The sequence below is a fragment of the Mustelus asterias genome, chromosome 18 (genome assembly GCF_964213995.1).
Source record: "Mustelus asterias chromosome 18, sMusAst1.hap1.1, whole genome shotgun sequence".
NCBI classification, from domain to species: Eukaryota; Metazoa; Chordata; class Chondrichthyes; order Carcharhiniformes; family Triakidae; genus Mustelus; species Mustelus asterias.
This window is the reverse complement of record NC_135818.1, coordinates 56845666-56858375: the sequence shown is the minus strand read 5'-3', so window position 1 is coordinate 56858375 and position 12710 is coordinate 56845666. Positions and strand designations below refer to the sequence as shown.

The 12710-nt window shown below is 44.2% G+C and overlaps 1 protein-coding gene across 1 annotated transcript in view; it reads left to right on the top strand.

Annotated features, from left to right (window-relative positions):
* Window positions 1-9099, top strand: part of aspg (asparaginase homolog (S. cerevisiae)) — an 80818-nt gene extending 71719 nt beyond the window's left edge. Inside the window, exons 14-16 of the mRNA XM_078234058.1 lie at window positions 7771-7870; window positions 8085-8150; window positions 8492-9099. Coding sequence (XP_078090184.1) covers window positions 7771-7870; window positions 8085-8150; window positions 8492-8497 — 172 coding nt within the window. The 3' untranslated portion in view covers window positions 8498-9099. The remainder of the gene's footprint in view (window positions 1-7770; window positions 7871-8084; window positions 8151-8491) is intronic.
* Window positions 9100-12710: the final 3611 nt, after the last annotated feature.

Below are 12710 nucleotides of genomic sequence, written 5' to 3'. Positions count from 1 at the left end.
AGTAAAAGAGGGAATATTAGTCCATCCATTATTGGAACATAGGAATAGGAGTAGGCCGTTGAGTCTGTTCCATCATTTAATACAATCATGGCTGCTTGGACACTTCAATGCCTCTTTACACCAATAGCCCCAAAGCTCATTATGTTATTGTTAATCAGAAATCTATCAATCTCTGCTTGAAACTCAAAGACTGAGTTCCCATGGCGCTCTGGGGTAGAGAATTCCAAAGCTTCAGAACCATCTGTGTAAAGAAATTTCTCCTCATCTTGGTCCTAAGTGGCATTCCCCTTATTTTGAAATTGTGCCCCCTGGTTCTAGACTCCCCAACCAGGGGAAACATCCTATCTGCATCTACTCTCTCTGTTCCTTTAAGCATTTTGTAGGTTTCAATGAGATCACCTCACATTCTTCAAAACTCAAAAGAACGCAGGCCCAGTTTTCCCAATCTCTCTTCATTGGACAGTCTTGCCAATCCCTGGAATAAGTTTGGTGAACCTTCGTTACACTCTCTCAATGGCAATAATATCCTTTCTGAGGTAAGGGGACAAAAACTGCACACAGTACTCCAGGTGCAGTCTAACCAATCTTCTATACAATTGAAACAAGACCTCATTACTCCTGTATTCAGAACTTCTTGAGATTAAGGTTAACATTCCATTAGCCTTCCCAATAGCTTGCTGCAGCTGCACGCTAGCCTTCAGTGGCTCATGGACAAGGACACCAACATCCCTTTGAACATCTACACTTTATAATTTCTTACCGTTTAGGAATACTCTGCACATCTGTTCCTTCTACCAAAGTGGATTACCTCACATTTTTCACATTATATTCCACCTGCCTTGTTCTTGCCCACTCTCTAAATGTATCCAAGTTTTCCTGTTGCCTCTTTACATCTTCCTCACAACACACATTCTTGGCTAGCTTTGTATCGTCTACAAACTTAAAAATATTACATTTGGTCCCCACATCCAAATCATTGTTACAGATTGTAAACAGTTGGGACTCAAGTATAGATCCTTGTGGTACCCCACTAGCCACAGCCAGCAAATGCAAGAATGACATGTTTATTCCTACTCTGTTTTCGCCCTGTTAGCCAATCCTGAATCCATGCCAGTACATTGCCCCCTATCCTATGTGCTTTTATTTTGCCAATTAACCTTCTGTGTGGGAGTTTATCAAAAGCTTTCTCCAGGGAGTGAGCATGACAGCTTCATTGCTGGTCAATCTCAGATCCCTGGACTCTTTCGGAGACAGCCCAGGCTATAGGGATGGTTCCTTGGGGACAAGGGTTATTGCTTTAGGTCATGTCTGATGACATCAGTGTAGAGACCACAGACTGCTGCTGAGACTAGATACAACGAGGCTCACAATGTGACTCGATCAGTCATCGAGCGGTGTATCAGTCCATAAAAGATGCATTTCCACTGCCTTGACAGGTCCAGTGCAGCCTTTTTGGAGAAATTAATCTTTTAACTTAAAGGTTGGTGTCTCAAAATGGTGATGTTTCTTACAATTCAGTAGGACATTAATTCTTCATGAAAAATTATAAATGGCTGTACTGGCACGGATTATGGGTTACCAGAGGTGGGGTTATCATTGAATCCCTACAGTGTAGAAGGAGGCCATTCTGCCCATTAAATCAGCACCGGCTCTCCAACAGAGCATCTTAGCCAGACCTGCCCCCTCCCCATTCCCTTAACCACACGCATTTACCCTGCTAATTCCCCTAACCTACACACCACACCCTGGGACACAGAGGGCCAATTTAGTATGTCTAACCCACCAAACCTGCACATTTTTGGACTATTGGTTATCTCCCTCTGTTTATCATTGTTTATACCAAAGTAGCTCTGCACTTCATTCTTTGAAATGACATAGCAATGACCTATCAGTTTCTCATGGTCAATGAGTGGAATCAATTTGTCCACTGATCAATGACATTCATTGTTAGCCTGTGACTGCCCTTCACTAATGAGATGGCCAATACAAAGCAGCTATGCCTCCTTCACTATTGCTTTCACTCTCCAAGACTGCACACCTACCTTATACCCTGTTGATACTGAGACTTTAATGTGTGGCTATTGAGTTCTGTTCGTCTTTTAACAGCGCTGAATGAAATTATTGGATTTCTGTTGCTTCTTGGGCAATGTGAACTCCATACATTGTAACTGACCAGAATCTTGTCCACTGTAATGGCACCAGCAACTGAGTGTACATCCCAAAAAGGAGTCCCATAACCCTGCTCAGCAGCCCTCATACACTATCTCATGCCTCTTCCAGACAGAACCAATCTTACTTTTGGTTTTACACAATGACATTGATCTGGGACTTCAAGATGATGCTGCTACACCTGTACTTCTGGACAGAGTTCAATTCTCCCACCCTCACTGTCTGATTACCTCCCATTTACCTGGAACCTCACAATCTATCTCCTATTATTCTTTAGCCTCCACCACTAATTCTGGATCCCATCATTATGGTGGTGGACATTCCGATCTTCCCCCCGAACCCATCACCTGCAAAACGCTACCCACCCCACCTGGAGACTGTGTGCACAGTAATGTACAGTGGTGATCCCTCCTCCCCCAATGAGAGTTTCACACACCACCACCCTTCCCACCCTGCCCCATTTTATGTCTTCCCTATTTACAGGCTGCCGATGCCCCCAGTCACCATTATCATTTTTCTGCACCCTAGCACTGAGCCCGCCAAGTCCAGGTTCATTGACTGTAAGACAGCCTTGCACATCAAGCTGTGTTTTTCCTGTGGAGTAGACAATCTTTGCCCCGCCTTGCAACTGGGGTATACCATGTTTCAAATGATTGTTCCTGCTGCACACCCACTGCTCTTCTACACTCTCCTATCTCTGACTTCTGACTGTGAGGACCACATAGCCCCTAGACTGCCTATCATTTGTGACTCTTTATCATTTCACAGGAGGAATCTCTGCACTTTGATTCCTTCCTGCCAGCCCCTGAACTGAAGACGAATCTTGACATATTTCCCCTTTTCAAAGAAGACTGAGGACAATTGTGACCCTCCCAAACCATGCCATCCTCAACCTCTGAGTGTTGGTGTGAACCATCCCTAATGTGCCACACTAATGAGCCCGCAACCCCATTCCAGAGTCTGTGTGCATCCCCTTCCAGTAAACAATTTTGTATTCTTTTGACCTCCTTGTTTGTCAGCGTTTCATATACCCCTGCAGGGTCCAGCTTCCCTCCCCTCGATCTTCTGCCTTCCATTGTTCATCATCCTCCTCCACCACCTGCCTACCCCTCTGCTTTCAATTGTGCCCTTTGCCTCCCCCCTGCCCTTGCACAGCCCTCCTTCCCCATTACCCTATGTCTTCATCAGTCCCATCCTCACCTCACACCTCAACCGTACTTCAGTCAATTCAAGTAGAGGGTGCATGCGTCCTGCAGCACAGTGATGCTGTCTAGGTGTCAGACATGGGGAGCAGAAGAGGCTTGCAGTCCACAACCCCAGGTGCAGCACTGGCCAGAGTTGGTTCAAATGGAGGGGCCATAAGTCCCACAGCACAGCGCTGTCTGTAAAGATAAGCTCTGCATGAAGCTGAAGGTCACAAACCAGCAGAGAGGGGTTCAGCACAGCAGGAGCAGCACAGTGTTCTGGTAGATAGGCTCTGTTGCAATTATCTTGAAGTCTTAAGTGAACTATGTCTGAATTCAATGTAACTTTTCTCCTGTAGTATAAATAGTTGTGATTGTTTGAAATTTGGCGTTTTTGCATTTGTCCTGATGAGTGCAAGACAAAATTCTTTCGCAACTTGTCTCTCTGTGGCATTCACACAATCAGTTAGAAGGAAAACCAAGCCACCATTAATCTGCCATTGTGAGAATTGTAACCTGTTTTTTTGCTGGCGTGTTTCTGACTTTTTGGCTCCCACTAGATTCTTCACTTTCGTCCGCCACCAAATCCAACATGAGCAGGATGGGAGAATTCCACCCAATGGCTTTGGTATTCCCACTGTCTAATTCAAGGACATATGAGTAATGCTGAAAAGAGAGACATGTTGTTAAAGAATTTTGTCTTGCACACATCAGGACAAATGCAAAAACGCCAAATTTCAAACGATCACAACTAATTATACTACAGGAGAAAAGATTAGATTGGTTAGCAAGTAGACTCTGGCCAAGTGTTGCCATAGAAAAAAGCAAAAGGGGTTGATATGTTTTGCAAGCTGCCGTAAAATTCAAAAAATGAGCAATACTCTTTTGTTTGCAGAGAATGGGTCCCTGTGTGTGAATATATGTCACTTCTAGCAATCATAAATGAGCCATGTTATGAGCATGACTAATAATCCTAAATTAGTTGCTGGTGCAGTTATTATTGCACTCAGGATTGTTAAACAAGTGCTGCCAACTGCAGAATCACATCTCAGAGCAGATGTTTTGCTTTGGACCCATTTATCTGGAAGACTATAGAGAGTTGTTGGGAGAGGATGGTGTGGGTCAACCATGTCTAAAGCTGCAGACAGGTCAAGAAGGATAAGAAAAGGTAGTTTACCTTTGTCAAACTGACATATGATACCATTTATGACTTTGACATGAACTGTTTTAGTACTGTAATAGGAGCAGAAACCTGATCAGAGGGATTATAATTTGGGCCAGAATGTACATACCCCAATGGGTTTTTAGGCAGAGGAAATGGGGAGCGTGAATTTGAAGGGATGGGATTCCCTCCGGGTTCCTGTTTGCCCTGACCATGCAGCAATTTTACACCAGGGTGGCAAGAATCCAGATGGGAAGCCTGACTTGTTCCACTTTAGGGCTGTTTCCCATCCAGCCGCAACTTCTAGGCTGGCAGGAGGATTGAACGAGGGAAGCCTAAAAGTCAACAGAGTTAGACTTCATGTGCAAAGGCAGGAGCGTCTCCATCAGAGGCCAACTTCTGAAATTGGACGTGTCATCCCCCCCACCCCTCGTCATGGTTCTGTGGCCCTTGTACCTCATTCCCCCGACAGCCTCTTCCCCAAGACTCCAATTGCCTTTTGCAACTCCCCGGACCTCTCATACCCTCCCCACCCAGGCACCCCTTGAATTTACTTCGGTGTTCTCACGCATTTCTTCTTGAGTCCACTACAGATCTTTTTCTTAAAATTTATTTATTAGTGTCACAAGTAGGCTTACATTAACACTGCAGTGAAGTTACTGTGAAAATCCCCTAGTTGCCACACTCAGGCAGCTGTTCAGGTACAGAGGGAGAATTTAGCATGGCCATTGCACCTTACTGGCACACCTTTCGGACTGTGGGAGGAAACCAGAACACCCGGAGTAAACCCAGGCAGACACGGGGAGAATGTGCAGACTCCACACAGACAGTCATCCGAGGCCAGAATCAAACTCGGGTCCCTGGTGCTGTGAGGTAGCAGTGCTAACCACTGTTCCACTGTGCCACCCCAATTGCTGCAGGAACTGGAGATCTGCTGACTAATCAGATTAGTTGGCTGCTCTCTAAGGCAGGACCTTCTCCTGAGTGAATGGTGGAACTCATGCCTCCAGCCACTTAACACATAACAGGGATGTGTTCCCAGCTGACACTTTGGGTAGTGGGAAGCAGAACCCCACCATCCAAAAAATTCAGGCAAGGGGCTCTGGAAAGATGGGCTCAGTTTTGGGAGACATTCAGGAATTTGAGAGAAAAAGGAGGCTGGAAATTGTACAATAATTTTCAACAACAGTGGGCCAGGAGTTGGTGTTTCAAGAGAGGGATGGTAATGGCTGTAGTGTAGAAAGGAAGGCTGGTACCTGGAGAGAAGAGTCTGTGTGGGGGGCAGTGCTGGGGGCATGCTTTTGGAACCCAGTCTGTTTTCACGCGTTGTGCCATCGCGTTGGCATGATTAGATTTTCTGACGAGGCAGGATGATTCAGGTGCAGCGGCCTGATGATGATCTGTTAATATATTCAAATGATGTTCGCAACATTGCACGTTGGGAAACCCAGCCTGTTACTGATGGAGGGGTAGGGACAATTGCGTCACTCGTTTATGACAACGCAAAATGCAACTTTGCAATTCTCATGAGATTTTCTGCTCCCATCACCGAACCCGCCCGATACAATCGGGAGTGGAAAATCCCAGCCCAAGTGTTCCACTGTGTTTGCTCATCATGAAAGGGAAGAACAAGAACAATCTAAATACCCCTTGTTTGTAGAAATGAAAAATGTTATAAAAAGTACTTAGACTTGCTGTTGGATCCATAGATTGTAAATACAATTGGGCACAGGCACATGACTATGACTCCCCAATGGACGCACACATAGAAACATAGAAACATAGAAAAACTACAGCACAAACAGGCCCTTTGGCCCACAAGTTGTGCCGAACACGTCCCTACCTTCTAGACCTACCTATAACCCTCCATCCTATTAAGCGCCATGTACTCATCCAGGAGTCTCTTAAAAGACCCTATTGAGTTCGCCTCCACCACCGACGGCAGCCGATTCCACTCGCCCACCACCCTCTGTGTGAAAAACTTACCCCTAACATCTCCCCTGTACCTACCCCCCAGCACCTTAAACCTGTGTCCTCTCGTAGCAGACATTTCCACCCTGGGAAAAAGCCTCTGAGAGTCCACCCGATCAATGCCTCTCAACATCTTATACACCTCTATTCGGTCTCCTCTCATCCTTCGTCTCTCCAAGGAGAAAAGACCGAGCTCCCTCGGCCTATCCTCATAAGGCATGCCACTCAATCCAGGCAACATCCTTTCAATCTTTTCCACATCCTTCCTATAGTGAGGCGACCAGAATTGAGCACAGTACTCCAAGTGGGGTCTGACGAGGGTCTTATATAGCTGCATCATTATCCCCAGACTCCTAAACTCAATCCCTCGATTGATAAAGGCCAGCACACCATACGTCTTCTTAACCACCTCCTCCGCCTGCGGGGCCGATTTTAGAGTCCTATGGACCCGGTCCCCAAGGTCCTTCTGACCCTCTACAGTACTAAGAGTCTTTCCCTTTATATTGTACTCACATCATCAGCAAGTGATTAGACAGAGAGTCATGACAGAGAGATGTGGAACCAAAACACTTGTCCATCCCATTGGCAGGGAAAAGATGGACAATCTCAAACCTGGATGAAAATTGATTTGAAATGGGGAGATAAAGGATAAAGGGAGATAAAATGTAAGAGTTTTTTAAAAAAGGGAAGGTACATTCTTTTTAAAAAAATTTACAATAAGAATTATAAATGATTTCTAAAAAGTCATTAACTTTTCTTTGGCACAGTTGTTAGGATAGACATTTAGGCTGCAATTCACCCAAATTGGCACCAAGTGCCCATACCAGTGGGAAAACCGGAGTGTTTCAGCGGGATGTCGGGATTCCTGTCAGCGGCGAAAGGTACTGTGGATCATTGGTATAGGTTATAATTTGACTGATCATGACACTGGCCATTTTACAGAATATATAAAAACAGGCTTTTTAAAAAAAATATGCCAACCTACCTTTCTATATTTGATTTGATTCATTATTGTCACATGTACCGAGATACAATGAAAGGTATTGTTTTGCGTGCTGTCCATACAAGTCATATAGCTCGCAAAGAGCTGCCACACTCCGGTGCCATCTTGAAACATGGATGTGGTCAAGCCACAGTGAAATCACGACCACATCCCCATTCTCTCTCCACTCCATGTGTTGTGGGGACTGACTGCAAGTATTTTAGGGCCTTGTCAGGTTTTTATTTGCTACTTCTGTCACTATATCTGGGACAGAAACATAAAACATTGTTTGTTGTACACAGCCTGGCTGCATATGGCGATGTGGAAGGACTGAAGGCTTGGCACCTTGCAGGACTGGACTTGGACCAATGCAGCTACGATGGACAAAATCCCCTGGAAGTTGTAAGCAATATTTTGAAATGTATTTGTGAGAACTCAAGGAAATTCCTACCAGTGACGTTCCTCCCAAATGAGACGCACATGGTACTTTGACATTCTTTGCTGAATTGATTATTAGCTAGTGTTTAAAAATAGCTTTTGACACTTTCTAGATATGAATCACATTTTTCTATTGGGTGAAGCTAAATTGTATAAATGTTTCTGCATTTGCCGCCAGGCTTTGGCTGCTGGTAATGAAGAGGTGGTTGCATTCCTTCAATCAACACTCAAGCAAAATAGTCAGGTAAGAGTTGCATGATTCAGTGGTTGCTAACCAATCACAACAATTCCATATTGAACTAAATTTCTGCATCATATAGTTTGATAACTGTTCCTTTTTGATTCCTGCTTTGCACAATGATGGGCTCATACTTTAACAATGAGTTCCACACGGGCACTAAGTAGCCTCTGAGAAATTAATCCAGTTCCTTCTTTCCAAGCTAAGTTAGTGTGAATACTAAGTAATTTTTGCATTAATTATTGTATGTGCAGATTTGCAGCAACTTATTACTTTTCTCTTGCTTTTATTGAACTTTTACAACCTCAAGAACTTGACTTTTAACTGAATTTGTTTCTGTTTTTCAGCTTTAGATGTCCACAATCCAGAAAAATGGAAGATTAACATTCTTGACTTTCTGCACTATCAAAAATCAATAATGTTAAATTATATTCTTCATACTTTTTCAAGATCATCACTTATTTTAAAAAACCACATTATACCACAGATTGATTTTAATGCAACAGCAATCATATTGGAATATGTTGCAGAATTAACAAAACCAAGTAATTTAGATCAGTAGCACAGAAAGATGGTCTGTATCATGGAATGTGAAGGTTCTTACCCCTTGAAGTCACAACACTATAAATATCTTGTGTCATTTGGAGCTGGTAACAACAACAACTTTTATTTATATAGCACCTACAAAGTAATGAAACATCCTAAGGGACTGCAGAGGAGCATTATGAAACTAAATGTGACAGAAATGTGTAGAGAGTTGCTTTAGCAACACCTTAGAGTTTATCTATGTCTCAGTTGGGCACAGAAATGTGAAATAGTGAATACTGCACTGAGGAAATACAAGTGTAGATTTTTTTTCTCCCCATCATGTAATTTACACATGGGGACATTTCTGTTTACAATCTGTCACTATTCCCCTCACATCGCATTGGAAAATAAATTGCAGTGTACAATTGTCTACCTAGTTGACCCATGGTGCTGTGACTATTTTTCATTATATTGGAATAATCTGCCCACAGTGAGTGAACCTGTACCATTCCACTCTTTGCTTTTTGTGAAAATGGATTTGTGTTCAGAGATGGAAAGAAAATTGACCCAATGATGTTCACAGGATAAAATTCATCCCGTCTCTGCCAACCATGACAGTAACCATCACCAAAGGAAAAGGAATGGGTGGCAGTTTACATTGCCACTACTCACTCTTGTCAGCTTGAAGTTTAGCACTGGGGATTGTGACATATAGATTGGATCAGACCACTGATTTCATCATTTACTTTTACCCAATCCTGCTGGATTTTATTTGTCTTTTTCATATATTTGTATAGATGTGGACTATTTCCATGAGGCCATGAATAAGTGGAGAAGAATTGTTTATTTATGTACTAGCCTCTGCTAGTTCTGAGAGACAAACTTGATCCCATCCCCGGGCAACAAGTGACAGTTGTGGAAATCCAAGAACTATCCTGATTGCTCAACATATCAAAATGGAATGAGAAAAAAAGGGAAAGCTAATATATGAAAGTTCAAAATAATTTAACTTCTTGAAACTTGAAATTGTGCCTGGGGTGCTGTAAAACATGCAGAAATAATGGGCAGGATTTTAATGGCCTCACTCGAGTGAGACTGGAAATTCTCGCTCGAAGTCAACGGACATTTCCGATGTCTGTTCCTCGTCTGCCCGAATTCTGTGGTGGGCGGGGTGGTAGAGTTCCGGTGAATGTCACAGTTGTGACTCCTTTTCAGAAACCTAACTGGATGAGCCATATAAATGCAGTGACTAAAAGAGCAGGTCAGAGGCCAGGAATCCTGTGGATAATAACTCAGCTCCTGACTCCCCAAAGCCTGTCCACCATTTACAAGACAAAAGTTAGGAGTGTGATGGAATACACTCCCTTTGCCTGGAGTCTTCAGTTCCAAAAACTCAAGAAGCTTGACACCATCCAGGACAAAGCAGCCTGTTTGATTGGCATCCTATCTACAATAATTTACTTTCTCCACCAGCGACACACAATACCAGCAATGTGTACCGACTACGAGACACACTGCAGGGACTCACCTAGGCTCCTTAGACAGCACCTTCCAAACCCACGATCACTACCATCAAGAAGGACAAGGGCATCAGATACTTGGGAACACCACCACCTAGAAATTCCACTCCAAGCCACTCACCATCCTTACTTGGAAATGTATTGCCGTTCCTTCATTGTCACTGGGTCAATACCCTGGACTTCCCTCCATAACATAGAACATAGAACATTACAGCGCAGAACAGGCCCTTCGGCCCACGATGTTGCACCGACCAGTTAAAAAAAAAACTGTGACCCTCCAACCTAAACCAATTTCTTTTCGTCCATGAACCTATCTACGGATCTCTTAAACGCCCCCAAACTAGGCGCATTTACTACTGATGCTGGCAGGGCATTCCAATCCCTCACCACCCTCTGGGTAAAGAACCTACCCCTGACATCGGTTCTATAACTACCCCCCCTCAATTTAAAGCCATGCCCCCTCGTGCTGGATTTCTCCATCAGAGGAAAAAGGCTATCACTATCCACCCTATCTAAACCTCTAATCATCAATAAGATCCCCTCTTAGCCGCCGCCTTTCCAGCGAAAACAATCCCAAATCCCTCAGCCTCTCCTCATAGGATCTCCCCTCCATACCAGGCAACATCCTGGTAAACCTCCTCTGCACCCTCTCCAAAGCCTCCACATCCTTCCTGTAATGTGGGGACCAGAACTGCACACAGTACTCCAAGTGCGGCCGCACCAGAGTTGTGTACAGTTGCAACATAACGCTACGACTCCTAAATTCAATCCCCCTACCAATAAACGCCAAGACACCATATGCCTTCTTAACAACCTTATCTACTTGATTCCCAACTTTCAGGGATCTATGCACACATACACCTAGATCCCTCTGCTCCTCCACACTATTCAAAGTCCTCCCGTTAGCCCTATACTCAACACATCTGTTATTCCTACCAAAGTGAATTACCTCACACTTCTCCGCATTAAACTCCATCCGCCACCTCTCGGCCCAACTTTGCAACCTGTCTAAGTCTTCCTGCAAACTACGACACCCTTCCTCACTGTCTACCACACCACCGACTTTGGTGTCATCAGCAAATTTGCTAATCCACCCAACTATACCCTCATCCAGATCATTAATAAATATTACAAACAGCAGTGGCCCCAAAACAGATCCCTGAGGTACACCACTTGTAACCGCACTCCATGATGAATATTTACTATCAACCACCACCCTCTGTTTCCTATCCGCTAGCCAATTCCTGATCCAATTTCCTAGATCACCCCCAATCCCATACATCTGCATTTTCTGCAGAAGCCTACCATGGTGAACCTTATCAAACGCCTTACTAAAATCCATATATACCACGTCCACTGCCTTGCCCCCATCCACCTCCTTGGTCACTTTCTCAAAAAACTCAATAAGGTTAGTAAGGCACGACCTACCTGCCACAAAACCATGCTGACTATCACCTATCAATTCATTACTCTCCAAATAACTATAAATCCTATCCCTTATAATTTTTTCCAACATCTTGCCGACAACAGAAGTGAGACTCACCGGTCTATAATTCCCGGGGAAGTCTCTGTTCCCCTTCTTAAACAATGGGACAACATTCGCTAACCTCCAATCTTCTGGTACTATACCAGAGGCCAACGACGACCTGAAGATCAGAGCCAGAGGCTCTGCAATCACTTCTCTTGCCTCCCAGAGAATCCTTGGATAAATCCCATCCGGACCAGGGGATTTATCTATTTTCAGACCCTCCAGAATATCCTGCACATCCTCCTTATCAACTGTAATACTGTCTATTCTACTCCCTTGCAACCCAGTGTCCTCCTCAGCTATATTCATGTCCCCTTGCGTGAACACCGAAGAGAAATATTGGTTCAATGCTTCACCAATCTCCTCCGGTTCCACACATAACTTCCCTCTGCCATCTATAACTGGCCCTAAACTTGCCCTAACCAACCTTCTGTTCTTGACATACCTATAGAACGCCTTAGGATTCTCTTTAACCCTATCCGCCAAAGTCTTCTCATGTCCCCTTTTAGCCCTTCTAAGCTCGCTCTTCAACTCCCTCTTAGCCAATCTAAAGCTTTCTAGTGCACTACCCGAGTGCTCACGTCTCATCCGAACATAAGCCTCCTTTTTCTTTTTAACCAACAAAGAAACTTTTTTGGTGCACCACGGTTCCCTAGCCCTACCAATTCCTCCTTGCCTGACAGGGACATACCTATCACAGACTCGCAGTAGCTGCTCCTTGAAAAAACTCCACATGTCGGACGTTCCCAGTCCCTGTAATCTCCTAGTCCAACCTATGTTTCCTAATTCTCTCCTAATAGCCTCATAATTACCCTTCCCCCAGCTAAAACCACTGGCCCGAGGTTCATGCCTATCCCTTTCCATCACTAAGGTGAACGTAACCGAATTGTGGTCACTATCACCAAAATGCACACCAACTTCCAAGTCTAGCACCTGGTCTGGCTCATTTCCCAGCACCAGATCCAATATAGCCTCACCTCTAGTTGGCCT